Source organism: Cuculus canorus, chromosome 15, assembly GCF_017976375.1.
Source record: "Cuculus canorus isolate bCucCan1 chromosome 15, bCucCan1.pri, whole genome shotgun sequence".
Classification (NCBI taxonomy): Eukaryota; Metazoa; Chordata; class Aves; order Cuculiformes; family Cuculidae; genus Cuculus; species Cuculus canorus.
The window spans coordinates 15,979,310-15,993,177 of record NC_071415.1 but is presented as its reverse complement, the minus strand read 5'-3'; the positions used below and the strand labels follow the sequence as shown (position 1 = coordinate 15,993,177).

Genomic DNA, 13,868 nt, shown 5'->3' with positions numbered 1-13,868 from the left:
ATTCAAATTCAAAGCAACGAAAATTAGTTTAACTGAAAATGTCAGATAATCATGCATTCAGACCACAAACATCAACTATCAAAAAACAGACATACTATCATATATTACTCGAGTTTTCAAAGTTATTTCACTTTCTCTCTAGCACACAAAATACCCCAGCTTTTTTTGGTTGCGTGTGAAGGCAATAGTATTTGCCGAAGTCTATTTGACACTGTCTTACATGAACTAAGCACAAACCTATATTCTCCAACTGACATATAGATGGTACATCTTTAGTAATAATGTGAAACAAATTTTCATTTAGAGTAATTAAAAACCAGCAGGAAAATCAGTTTTTCTGGCAATAAGGCTGTAAATATTACAGCAACTTCCATCAGTTATCTCCTGGTCTGAAAAGTTTTGACAACCCTAACACACACATTCTATTAATTTCCCTTTAAATTTTAAATCTGAGGCCAAGTAAGACTATGATCAGCTATGTTACTGTTATGAATTTAAGCATAAATATGTAGATACCATGACATATAAATACCAGTACAGTATCTTTTTTAGCAGCAAGGACTCTGATCACATCAGCTATAAATCAAAGGGAGGAAAGTGTTGCAGGAAGGGAGAAAACTTCACCTATAAGTAAAAACCCAACAGCCTTCTATTTAGTTTATAAACTTAAATCCTGTGACTCTCCTCTCTTGTTAAAGGTAGAGCACAAAGCAGAGCAATCTAACTGCAGTCTTCCAGTAGTTAATACGAAGGGTTATTTAAAAAAATAAAACCAGCCAGACTAAGCTTATAGATGCAGAGCAAAAACACAGGAGTCAGTCCTATCTTGCAGCAAAGGAAACTCAAATGGGGTATGGAAAAAAAAGCCATTATTTACCAGGACAGCGGTAAAGCACTAAGGAGGCTGCTAAGCAGGCTGCGAAACCTCCCTTCCTTGGAGGTTTTCAAACCTGAACAACTTCCAGAAATTATCAAGTTGGAAGTGATTTTTATTGTCAACACCAGAAACTGGTGGGGAGAAGGAATCTCTTCTCAAGGATTCTAGGTACTTATGACATAAGGTTAGCAGGACAGAAAAGCTACAAGTTCTTAAAATGAAAATTCCATGCTGGCAGACTCCAACAGATTAACTAAAAAATCTTAGTAAACAAAGAAACTATTCTGCATCTGTAAGCTTACAGATTTCTCCAAAAATAAAAATTAACTAGAGATACCTGGAATTCAGTTTTATATTACAGGATATCCTAATCATCTCTTCTCAAGTCACATCTGAATAAAATAGCATCATTAAAGTGTGAGCTAGCAGAGACATTCCCTGTGAGATACAGTATCTCCAGGAGAAATAGGTACTTTTTTTTTTCCAAATAGCACTTTCCCAGCAGCCTCACAAACTACCTTACTGAATTTGTCCAAAACTTACTATGTCACTGTACTGCCAGTATGTCCTTTAAATACTAGCACACTTCAAAGTATAATAACCTATTATGCCAGTTTGGTTCTTAACTGCAAAGCTCCCGCCTCCTACTAACAGTACCTACTACTAAAAAAAAATAATTTGCATCAGTGCTTTCAGCTGTTAACTCCCCCCAAGATATGGAAATTGTTTATAGAGAGTTACAGGGCAGAGAAGGAGGGGGAGTGCAAATGCTTTTCAGGTTCCTGAGCAAAAACCCCCACACTAATATTCCTGTGAGATTTTATGAGTCTGGCCTGCCTGAAGAAGATTTTACACAGTCTAAGAAGTGGCTCTGCAAATAAAAAATCCTCCTATTTGATATCTGTATTTGGTGATTTAAAAAAAAAAATCAGAATATAGATTTCTTTTTCATAAAAGTGAAAAAGATGATTCCAAATTTTTCATTATTTCCTAGAGAAAGTATTTCCATTCTCAAAAAAAAAATCCCAGGAAAAACTTGTATGAACCACACACCACACAATCTATAGGAAGTATATGAGGCACAAAGAAGTAGAAATGCTTATTAATGACAATGTATAGATCTGATTGGCTAACAAAGGTTTTGGTTTCCTGCAGTAAAGCTGCAATAGGCAATATAAGAGATTAGTAGATTTGTAGTCCATTTAATCAAGCAGTCCATTTTCAATACCAGAAGCACTGGACAGAATTCAGGAAGACATTACAACTTGCAGACCAGACAGATTCAGAATACTATTCTTTAGGAAAAAGTGTTTATTCTGTTAATGCATTAAATCTTCTCCTACATTTATCTCCTAATGTGTGCATATTTTTCTCACTATTCAGATCAATTACAACATTTTTTTACTCCCTGATAAATTTCTCAAGGTAGTGATACTGTGGCAGTGAGTTGTACCAGCTGACTGCCTTTTTTGGGGGGGGGATGAGGGGTGTTGCAGAAGAAAAAGAAAAAACTTCTCCATCATTTCCAGTTTACTGCCTTTATCTGTAAATCCCCCTCACAATTCACACATGAAACAGCAATCTGTGTACCTTTTTCTTCATTCTGTATGTCAGTGTGGACTCTGATATCATCGTGTCTTTGTCGAGACACCACAGCTGAATTTGAGGGTTGTAATCCATAGGAGGCAGAACTGCCCCGATCTCTGGATGAAGAGTATTTTAAATTGTCCTGGTCAGCTGATGCACTGTCAGTTCTATAAAGAGAAAAATATTTTTTTATGTAGGTGTATAACAGAAGTTGGATTCACATACACTTATAAATGCAACTTATTTAAAAACAATCCCAAATGTATTTTCCTGTCTCAAAAAAGTTGTATGCCTAACGCGCTTCTTAAAAGGTGACCTGAACTTCACATCGGGATTAGAATTGACTAATGATTTCAGCAACACGCAAAGGAAATGCATTCTAGTGTGCCATTGCCTTTTCTCAGGACATTCAAGTCTCTTTTCAGTCGGATGGGTATGTAAGGAAAAACTACTCCCCAGAAGTGAAAAATAAAATACAACGAGGTGCAAGGGCATACCACAGCAAGGAGATACAGTGTCTACTGTTTGTGAAAGTAATTATCAATCCACACATGAACATCTCCATGATATGCTATGGGCCTTATTGAGCAGTGTAAAACCACCAATTAAATGAAAGTGTTACTAGCATGCAACTGATAATCAATATAGTAATCATAGTCTAAGTTTTTGAAAAGTAAAATTGCAAAAGAAAACAGGCTTTACTGTGAAAAAAAACGGAACGCAAATTAAGAATTGTCATCATTTAGAGTAAATGTTTGCAGACAAAAAGTGAGCTAAAAAATCTGCAGTAAGTTTAAACTGCTCTCATATCAGAAAACTTATTTATAGCCCAGAATAAACTTTTAAGGAAAAAAGGGGAAAGTTACAAAATCAACTCTTCTCAGTGGACATACTAAGTGACTCCATTTTTAAAAGTACAGTTACTTTAATACACTAAGCTTGTGAGCATGTGACTGCAGAATCTAAATTCAATGAACCACTTTATATGCATTCTTACAAGCAATATTGGAGGTTTTGTATAAAAACCAGTAAAACAACATCCACCCAAAACAAAAATCAGCAACTCAAGTATACTTAGAATCACGCTATTCAAATTCTCTACAGAGGGCTTTCCCTAAGCAAACTAAAGACCTGTTATTTTTATCTTAAGCTTTGAACAGTTCATTTGATTATTTAACAAAAAGCAGGACAGATCCTTCCTTTTCATATCTGTAAATTAACTACGATTTGTGTAAGGACAAACATTACATGTTCTTGGAAAAAAGTCTTCCACTTTACTTTTCGAAAGAACATGGTGATTAGAACTGGTATACAAATTCAAGGAAAAGGAGCTAAATGCATCTCAAGGCCAAAAGGGAAAAACACAGCTAAAATTTTTGAAAAGCAGTTGTTACTTAGCTGCCCTAAAGGCTTGCTGTTTTCAAATACAGCTTGTTCTCAACACAAGTGGAAGAGTAAGACCATGAGGGCTGTTATTTGCAAAAATAACTGGCATTACAGGAACACACCACCCCCTCCCTATTTTATTCTCTTGTATGTTACATGACAACATACTATCAATTTGGAACAGGGTTTGGAATAAGGAAATGGCGCTTTTGCCCTGTTCTCCAGCGAAAGGCTGACATTAGGTTTGATTGGCAGGTATTATTCCCTTTGTCTCAGAAGTAAATTCATCTTTGGACATACTCCCTATGACACTCTTCCTCCTTCAGTGTTCATGGTGCTATCAGAGCTACTGTTTTGTCAAGCACTTGCTTGGACTGTTTTATAAAATAGGCTATGCTACTCAAGAGGAAAAACCTTAGTACACATCTTTGCTCACGACAATCAACTAGGACTGTAGAAATACACTTGGACCTTCATCATTCACCTCAGTTATGCTGAGCAACAAAGTTCAAGGCCTGGATGAAGCCTTGAGCAGCCTGATCCAGTGGGAGGTGTCCCCTGCCCATGCCAGCAGGGTTGGAACTGGATGATCTTTAAGGTCCCTTCCAACCCAAACCATCCTGTGGTTCTATAAGGTTCTGCACTGTACCTTCAAATGGTATGAACCTAATGTGCCTACACCAAGTGCACATTTTCCAGTATGCTACAGTACCCCCAGTTTTCTCCCTGCCCTAAAACCTCAGGAGACTTCCAGCTCACTTTGGGGAGTGAGTTCGTTACAGATGATTAAAATTATCTTAGCCTTTCAATGAAACAGACTGACAGATTTTCAATTTGTACATTTAAGTACTGATGGGCTTTTAATAGAGTAGCTCCCTAAAGAGCTTTGCTTTCTTAAGGTGATGTACTGTAGACTGTACCACCTCCAACTGTCAAGCATTAGATCTGAAGGCAAGGTGATGAAACCTCCAATTTTTACAACTGTTCCACATATCCCAATCAACTGAAGGACTACCCATGCTCTCAGCTAGCCTCACTTCCCCCAGCACAGCCACTGAACGCTTTGTGAAATTTTCCACTGTGGTCAATCACATAAGCCTATTGTTACACTGGGAAGAACCACATACTTGCTTCATTCTGTCTTTGGGAATAGATTTCTGCAAGCTAACCTGTTCACACTTTATCACTCAACTAAGTAAGCACAATTTTATTAAAAATACATAATTGTTCTGCTATGTATCAATTTAAGAGACAATAGTTCCCACTGAAGACACTTTCCACTACAATAAGTGAGTAGCTTAGATAGCCAGCAATTTCTGTCCCTTCTCTGTTGGGCAGAGAACAATGCTTTGTGGAAAGAAAGTTTCTAGAGAGCTAGGTTCTGTGACCCAGCTGGCTGCTACAGTCCATACCAGTTTGAAGAATGATTTCAAAATGAATGCAGCTTGCAGTAAGATTCACACCAGAAGCAGAGCTGACAATCTCATGGGTCCATGCATTTCTCACTGCCCAGCAACGCATACCATTCCTCAGGTGGGAAGCAAATTTAACAACTGTACTGCAGGCTCCTGCACCAGCACTCTGGGGTTCGTGGCAGGGGCTCATCAAGACCTGGGACCTGACTCCAGTACCTGTCACCTGCCTCTGTGTCCCCTTCCTGAGGAACCCAGGTGTCTCACAGCAAAGCATGGTCTGCGTGCACAGGAAGAGATGTTTAAGTTGAAATCTATTTCTGAAAAATACCACTTTTTATGTCAGCAATGTATTCAGGATTTTGAAGGATTTTTAGAACTCAAAACAGAACCACTCTACAGACAGGTACTTGCTAAGTCTCACAAATAATTACTTTGTCTCCTTCCCTCCAGCCCTGAAAGGTCACTGCAGCCATTCCAGACGACAATGGGAAGAACTGTACCCTCGGCTACTTCTGCTCACGTCTGCATTTCAGGAGGGCACCTGTCCTCTTCACATGGCAGTATTTCCACTGTAATTACACATTGCCAAGCAGATGGTACCTTGTGACACAGACATAAGGTTTAGCATTATCTTTCAAAGGAAGTCTATATAACAACAAATTTATCAGTTACACTGTCCTTGTCAGACCTAAACGAACATTGTATACTAATAAAATCATAACCTACACTGTTCGCAACAGATAAGCAGAAGCACAAACACAAACGTGATCTTAGGCAACGTTGGAATGGGAAATCACAACGATGAACGTCTGATTACCTTATACTGTACCTTCAAAAGTGTATTTGCCACTTCATGAGACACTACTCTGTTTTATTTCCACCTGAAAAGCTCATTGATGGAAACTAAGCAAAGTACTTCAAGAGCTCACATGACAGTTTTCATCAGTGCCTGCATCTGGGTGGAAGACTACCTGATAACCAACACCAGGACTAATTTCCTGCATATACTGTTTTAGTGATATCATTTATACATAAATAGACCATATCCCATTTTCTACAGGACAACTCCTAGTCTGCCTTTACCCATCAGAAAAAGAAAATAGTTTACCCACCTAAATAAGCAGAAATTGCCACTAGTTCTCCCTGGAAAAAAGCTACTTAGATTTTTTCCAAGGATACACAAAAGGAAACTTAGACTTTTCCAAAAATAAATGCATATCTCATCCCATCAAAAGTATCAGCATGATTTGACTATACCAGTTTGTATGACTGAAGCAAGTACAGTTAAGAATGAGTGGCTTATAAAAAAAAAACAACCAACTTTTTATCTAGAAAAAAAGAAAAATAGGTCAATCAAAAATAAATCATGTTTCTTCGTTTATATGGAAGCCTTAAGAATTTTTATCCAAGAAACTTCTCACAATCTGGTGTATACTATTCATTATGTGTAGGTCACTCACAACAACTTCAACACATGGATATTACTTTGAGACAAAAATCACTTAGAAATAAAATCATAGAGAATAATTAAGCACAAGATATACATGGAGTATTTATTCTGAGATAACTACTGTATGAGTTGTATTATTGTTCACGTCAGCCAATTTTACCTGCTTACTTGCCCCAGTTGCCAGCTGATTTGCTATAACACAGATAAATTCATTACTTAAAATCTTCATCAATAAAATATTTAAAACTCAGAGTCACTGTACCCACTCAAAGTAACAGTTTCCCCACCAAGTTTCTGACCTTTCTTCCACTGGAACATGGAGCAATGACAATCATTTGCCATGCTCTTCTACTATCACCTGGTCCATCTTGCCAAGCCCAAGCCTGGCTAAGCCTACCCCTAAGCTTACTTTAGCTTCTACTCCCACGTTGAGAGAACACAACAAATGTGTAAGAATACATGTTCTCTACTAGTGAAATATCAACTCATTAACTATTTTCCTACTGCAACTGTGCAATTTCCTCTGCAGGACAACTACCTGTAGTCACAACAGCTTTTCAAATCACCTCTCGATTCTGCATCACTCCTCCTTACATAATCTCCTCACCAACTTCCCTCTGTCCTGTCACAGACATTAGGAGGGAACGGCAGGGAAACCTAGCATATATATGCATCTTGTTCTTATTTTTCCGTAGGCAACTTCTGATACAAGATACTATACTAGCCAAATAATTGGTCTGATCTAGTATGGCTATTTGTGTAAGGAAGGTTATCAGCCCTCCAAGTTCCTTTTGATTGCCACTGACACACTTTAAACTCCTTTCATCTTTCTCACATCTCATTCTCCTCTGTCTTCACATTAAAAAAAAAGGCTTTCACATTAGAAACTCAGTCTCCCCCATTTTACCCAAAACAACCAAAAAAGCTCTTTGATCTCATACCTTCCCAATCTTATCAGCATATTCAACACACTCAGATGTGAAAGGGGATCAAGAATTACTTGTTGCCAGTTCAGAACTGAACCCATTCCCGTTCAGCATCTCCCATGCACAGCCCACTGAACCTCTTCCCAAGGTTTAGGATTCCATTGACCTCTTCACAATGGCACATCACAGCTGATACAGCATCTCATCCTCTAAGACGCCTTCAACACGGCAGACTATTTCTCCCTCTCTCTCACCCTATGTACATATCCATATCTCACTCTCCATGTTCTCCTCTCTCCCAGCTATCGCTGAAGAGATGGAGAAGCCTTACCAACTTCCATCCTACATGACTCTATACCCATTCTCAGGTAATTTCAGCAACATCCTCTAACGTCTCTATGTTGTCAGCTTTCAGGTCTCCCAGTTACAGACCTGCCCAAACTAAGATTTCAGCCTATTTCTAACAAACATTTTCTGTGTACTTTGTAAAAGCAAATGTGGAAGAAAGTCTGTCTCAGCTTTCCTTATAGACAGCAGGCACTTCTATCACCATGCTTGTCCAGCATTATGAACACTCAATAACCACAAATAGAGCTTGCCTGTAAAAAGACATGCCTCCACCCTTCACAGCCATGTAAAAAACACTGCTCTAACCATCACTCTCTTGGCTCATTTGCTCTGACAAGTTTCTCTGCTCCTTGCCAATACCTCTGATTCCACCTTTAGTTAAACACAGGGCACTTGCCCTCAGTTATAAAGCACTAGCCAACACTGCTCTCCCACTTAGGTTATAAGCTACCTGGAAGGAGAGTTGTGTTTTAGCGCCTTGTTTCATCGTGTCTAGACCCACAGGGACCTACGCAGTAACTTCGTTTGGGAGGCACCATGCTAACAGAAATTAGTAATCTGAAGACTGACTTACATTGCATGAAAGGACACACTTCATTTTGAAGAACTAAGTTCAGTACTGAAGCTACCAAGACACTTCTGGAACTTCTCAGATGTGAAAGAGTCTTTTTCACTTTTCCATATTCTCCCCTGCTAACCTACATTTATGATAGGAGAGACAGAGACATCCTGTTAATTAAAATCCTACCTCCCTTGTCTCATTTTCATCTAAGAAAGACATGGTACATCCTGCGCTTGTTAACGGGACATAAGCACATGAAACTTGTTTGCCACCCAGAGAACTTCCCATCAAAGGGAAGTATTGCTTGTTTCAGTAAATAATCAGCCTTTACACTCTAACAAATTAACTCTACTCACATGCAAGACCTGCACACTGAAATTATTTTGTTTTTCCCCCAAAAGCCAAATCAGGGAAAATGCAGTGAGATCTGAGAAACAAAAAGAAAAAAAAAAAAAAAGATGTAAAGATCTAGAAATCTATAAAGATCAGAATAAGGGGCAACAAGATTATATCAAGCCTTCTCAAAAAACCCTCACTGTTCCGTCACATATACCCAACACTTATCAAAAAAGTTTTGTGTTGCTATTAGAGCGCAGTAGACCTCAGTGCACTAATTAATATGCCCATATATATCAGGGCTTCTTCTTCTTCTGTAATACAGAGCTCAATCCGCACACGCTGTAGGATAGTTAGTCCACGTGCATCCGACAGATACAACTGCCTTCATGCAGGTATTAAAAAGAAGAAATTCTAATTAAAAACTACTCTCCCTTAAAGAAGGACGTGTGCTTGAATTTCCAGTTCCACACTGTTTTCACCCCAAGCCCCAGTGCTGATCAGTATTCCTAAAAATTGAGAGGAATCCGGACCTAGTAACGAGAATCAATCTAGTCATTTCCACACATACAAACACATGTGTTTGAAAACACAATCCAGCTGATAGTACATCCATGCCTTAGCAGCTCCTTTCCTCCTCTTTAGTAACTTGGAGCAACTACAATTACGGCAGTTGCATTACTTTAACCATGTGCATTCCCTTTTCCATGAGGCATTTACCAGCAATATCACCTACACTAAAAGAAACAGTCAACAGAAGAGAAAGAGGAAGGAAAGGACGGATGGGTCTATTTCGTGTTGCAGGGTTTATCCAAAAGCATATTTCAAATAATCAATGAAAAAGAAACTCACTGTCAGTTTCACACAACAAATTTCCTTTGTGCATGTGAATCACTTAAAAACTGGTTAACCCCAAAACAAAAAAGACTGATTTAATCTCTACTTTGCCCTTTAAGCTGTTCAAGTAGACTCACAGGTTTCCTATTGTCAAAGCTATCTTTTTCATATTTAAAAAAGTTTGGCATAACATATAAAGACAAATGCGCTCTGTGATTGTCTGTGTAAATGTTTCCAATTCTTGAGCTTTCTTAACAGCTTCAAAACAAACCAAAAAAAGATCAGTTAAAGGAAAGGACCAATTGAAATTTTTGTAAGTTACAGGATCAGGAAGAGAAGTTACCTATTTCTTAGAGCAGGAGCTCTAATAACACAGTGCGACGGAAACATAACTAGGCCCTATCCATGCTAGGAAGCTTCCCCAGTCTGCCACACTTTCTCTAGTGCCTTCAAGATTTTGTATCCTGTGGCTTCTGGGATAACATATTTTAGCAGCTCAGCTTACAGTAGCTATACTGGAGAGCTAAGGAGGCACCAACCTACAGCACAGCGGACGGAGCAGACACTCAGGTAACAGTGAGGAAACTTCCTAACCCAGCCTTATCAGCAGGCAAAGCACTTCTTCAGCTCTAGTCTTACTTTCACCTCTAACATAACTGTACCTACTGCAGACCATGCCATAATGGAAAAAGTCAGCTTCCTAGCTCTTGTCAAACGTATTTTTTAGGCTAAAATGACAGAAGTTGTGATAAATTAATATATCCAACCAGAAAGCACTTATCAAAGCCAATCTCTGCAAAGACACAAGATGTACATCCAATTTCTTCCAAGTGGGAAAGTCAAGAGTTAGGATCCAGAATTCTGATCTGCAGTCCAGAAATCTGAAGCAAGGTAGTAGTTAAGAAGTAAAAGAGAGACCAGACTTCTTAATTCTGCCCCCAAAAATCTAGACATGATGTCACCAATACTTGCAAATTTTTAAGTGAGAAAAAAAAAATTAAATTATTTGACCAAGTAGTTTGATAACAGAAGAAATCAGAACGTAAACAACCATGCCATGAAGAGCTTCTGGCGTTAGCTCTTGAGGCTGCACTGTTAGCTGTTCAAGAAAAAGGAAAGCTTTCTTCACAGTAAACTGAAGTTGCACCCCTGTTTTATAATACCTCCCTTCACAAAAAACCTAACTGTCCTAGTCTAAATCGCATGTGCCTGGGACTGTTACCTGTAAATACTCTCCTAAGCACGTGCTGCTCTGGTTTTTGCTGAAAATTTGAAAAGTAGCATCCTACGCTATGTTAAAGTTTAAAATACACTGAAAAAGCCCCAATTCTTCCACACCAAAAAAAAAATAATTAAGAAACACCCAATTTATTTACAGTTTCTACATGACAATTTTGACTATTAAAAGAGCAAAGCAGAGTGGTCTATCGTACACACCTGCACCAGGTATACCACAAGCAATCAAGACCTGAAATGCACTCTCTACTCTTGACTGAAGAAGTCAACAGACTTTGAATTTCACTTACTACGAAATAAAGTACCAGGTAGAGACACACCTCACAACCTAACGCATTGTATAAGCCCTCACCCCAGCCTACATACGGCTCAACTGTTTTCCCCAGATAAACACAATAACCATCATCATCCCATACAATTTTATTAACCCTCAAACACGAGGAGTACATCTGCTCCTCTGTGGTTTCCTGCCAGCTGAAAACCAAACTGAGCAAACACAGGTACCGAGGCTTCCCCCCCACTGCCTGTGGGGACACAGCACCCCCGGAGATATTTCTGCGCCTCTATTCCTCTCTTGTGAGACCTCATCTGGAGTGTTGTGTCCAGTTCCGGAATCCTCAATATAAGAAGGAGCTGTTGGAACGGGTTCAGAGGAGGCTGCAAGGATGCTCAGAGGGCTGGAGCACCTCCCATCTGAGGACAGGCTGAGAGTTGGGAGTGTTCAGCCTGGAGAAGAGAAGGCTCCGAGGAGACCTTAGAGTGACTTTCCAGTGCCTGAAAGGGGTTTCGAGAGCTGCGGAGGGGCTGTTTACAAAGGTTTGTAGTGATAGGACGAGGGGAAATGGGGATAAACTGGAGAGAGGCAGATTTAGACTGGACATAAGGAGGAGTTTGTTCACTATGAGGGCAGTGAGGCCCTGGCCCAGGCTGTCCAGGGAAGCTGTGGCTGCCCCATCCCTGGAGGGGTTCCAGGCCAGGTTGGATGGGCCTTGGAGCCCCTGATCCAGTGGGAGGTGTCCCTGCCCATGGCAGGGGGTGGGACTGGATGGGCTTTAGGGTCCCTTCCACCCCCCGCACCCCGCGGTTCCGGGGAGGGGCCCTCCCGCCGCCCGCGCGGTGACAGCCCCGTGGGCCCGGCCGCTCCCCGCCAGGCCCCGCCGCCCGCCCCGGCCCGGCCGCCCCGCGCCCACCTGGGTTGCCAGTCATTCCAGCCGCGCGGGTGGTAGTGCTGCCTGCCGCCGGTGCCGCTCAGCCGAGACCCCGGGGCTCTGCGGCTCATTACCTTGCCCGAGACGGCATGGCCGGCCGGGCAGCGGCGCGGGGCAGGGGCGGCGGAGGAGAAGGAGGAGGATGAAGAGGAGGAGGGAGAAGCGCAACGGCGAGTCGTCGCTCGCGCCCCGCGGGCGGCCGCTGTCTCAGCGCAGGGAGGGGACGCGGCCGCGGCTGCCCGGGTGCTGCCCGCGCGCGGCACGCCGGGATGGCGGACATGGGCCGCCCGCCCCGCCGCGGGGCACGATGGGAGGGCGCGGCGCCACGCCCCCCCGCGCCGAGAGGGGCCCTGCGGGGCACGGGCGGCTCCCTGCGGGGGCTGAGGGGACCCGGGGGTCCTGGGCCTGAGCAGGGACGGGGCGCCACAGCCCCGCTCCCTATCCCTTTGATAGGAGGGTGCAGCATTTCCTCTGCAGCGCTCAGTGCTGCCCCAAGCCCTGCTGGAATGTCTGACAGGGGCTCTGCTCCTTGCAAACGGATCGGCTCCTCATCCACGCGTTTTTGCCCCAAGGAGTTTTTGTCCCCTAAAGAGTTTGTCCCCTAAAGAGTTTCCCCCCCAAAGAGGTTCCCCCTAAAGTTTCCCCTCCCAAAGAGTTCCCCCCCAAAGAGTTCTCCCCTAAAGAGTTTCCCCATAAATTTCCCCCCCCAAAAGAGTTCCCCCCTAAAGAGTTTCCCCCCCCCAAAAGAGTTCCCCCCTAAAGAGTTTCCCCCCTAAAGGGTTCCCCCCAAAGAGTTCCCCCTCCAAAGGGTTCCCCCCCCTACAGAATTTCTCTCCCTAAAGAGTGTCGTTCCCCCCCCCCCCCCCCGAAGAATTTCCCCCATAAGGAGTTTCTCCCCTAAGACATTTCCCCCTGAGGAGTTTCCCCCTTCAGGACGTCACCCCTATGTGGCTGCCAGGGAGAGCTCTGGTGTTGGGCAGTGGTCAGCAAAAAGCTGACTAATCCCACACTAAAAACTAACCAAACGCCAAAGATTTCTCCTTCTTCCTCCTTTCTTCCTCACAGTTGTTAAAATGCAATTCAAAAGCATCGTTCTGAGCACGGATGACGTGAAGCAGTTGCCACACGTGCGGGAAGGGCATTTCCACTGTGGGGAACGCCTGGTGTGAACAGGAAGGCAGGAGAGTCTGAGGGGAGGAAAAAAGTCAGTTTGGTAGAAATTCTGAGCACATTTCCCAAGCAGATGTGAAGACTGTCTCAGGCGTATTTTAATTTTCCTGCAAGACCTGGAAAGTTACATTAACTGTTTTGATAAATCCAATTCCCAACTGCAAAATACTTCCTCAGTTATGAAAAATTATGATAGTTTAGTCAGATACTCAGCAAAGAGACCCGGATAGATCAAACTCTTTTTTTTTTTTTTATTGTTTTTATTACAATATCCTTGATTTGAGACCCGAGGGGACTTTTAAAATTCCTCTTGGCCTAATATGCCACGGTTCTGTTGGTGATTTAGCTAAGACAGATGGCATGCTGCCGCCTCCCTCGGATTCTGCTAGGCAGCCATCGTCCTGATGATAGGTCTCGTTAACTTACAGTCCATAAGCAATGAGTGCAAGATATGTACAGGCTTCAAAATCAGTTACAGGACATAAAAAATTAAGAATTCTATCACAGGGCTTCATTGCAGCCTAATGCCA

General features: G+C 42.0%; 1 protein-coding gene across 2 annotated transcripts in view; it reads right to left on the bottom strand.

The window, feature by feature from the left end:
• The window catches only part of SMG1 (SMG1 nonsense mediated mRNA decay associated PI3K related kinase), a 64,374-nt gene extending 51,939 nt beyond the window's left edge, over positions 1-12,435 (bottom strand). The window contains exons 1-2 of one of the 2 annotated variants that reach the window (XM_054080452.1): positions 12,151-12,435; positions 2,468-2,631 (exon numbers count right to left, since the gene is read on the bottom strand). In XM_054080452.1, coding sequence (XP_053936427.1) covers positions 2,468-2,631; positions 12,151-12,239 — 253 coding nt within the window. In that variant the 5' untranslated portion in view covers positions 12,240-12,435. The remainder of the gene's footprint in view (positions 1-2,467; positions 2,632-12,150) is intronic. The other variant, XM_054080453.1, reaches the window with a different exon arrangement.
• Positions 12,436-13,868: the final 1,433 nt, after the last annotated feature.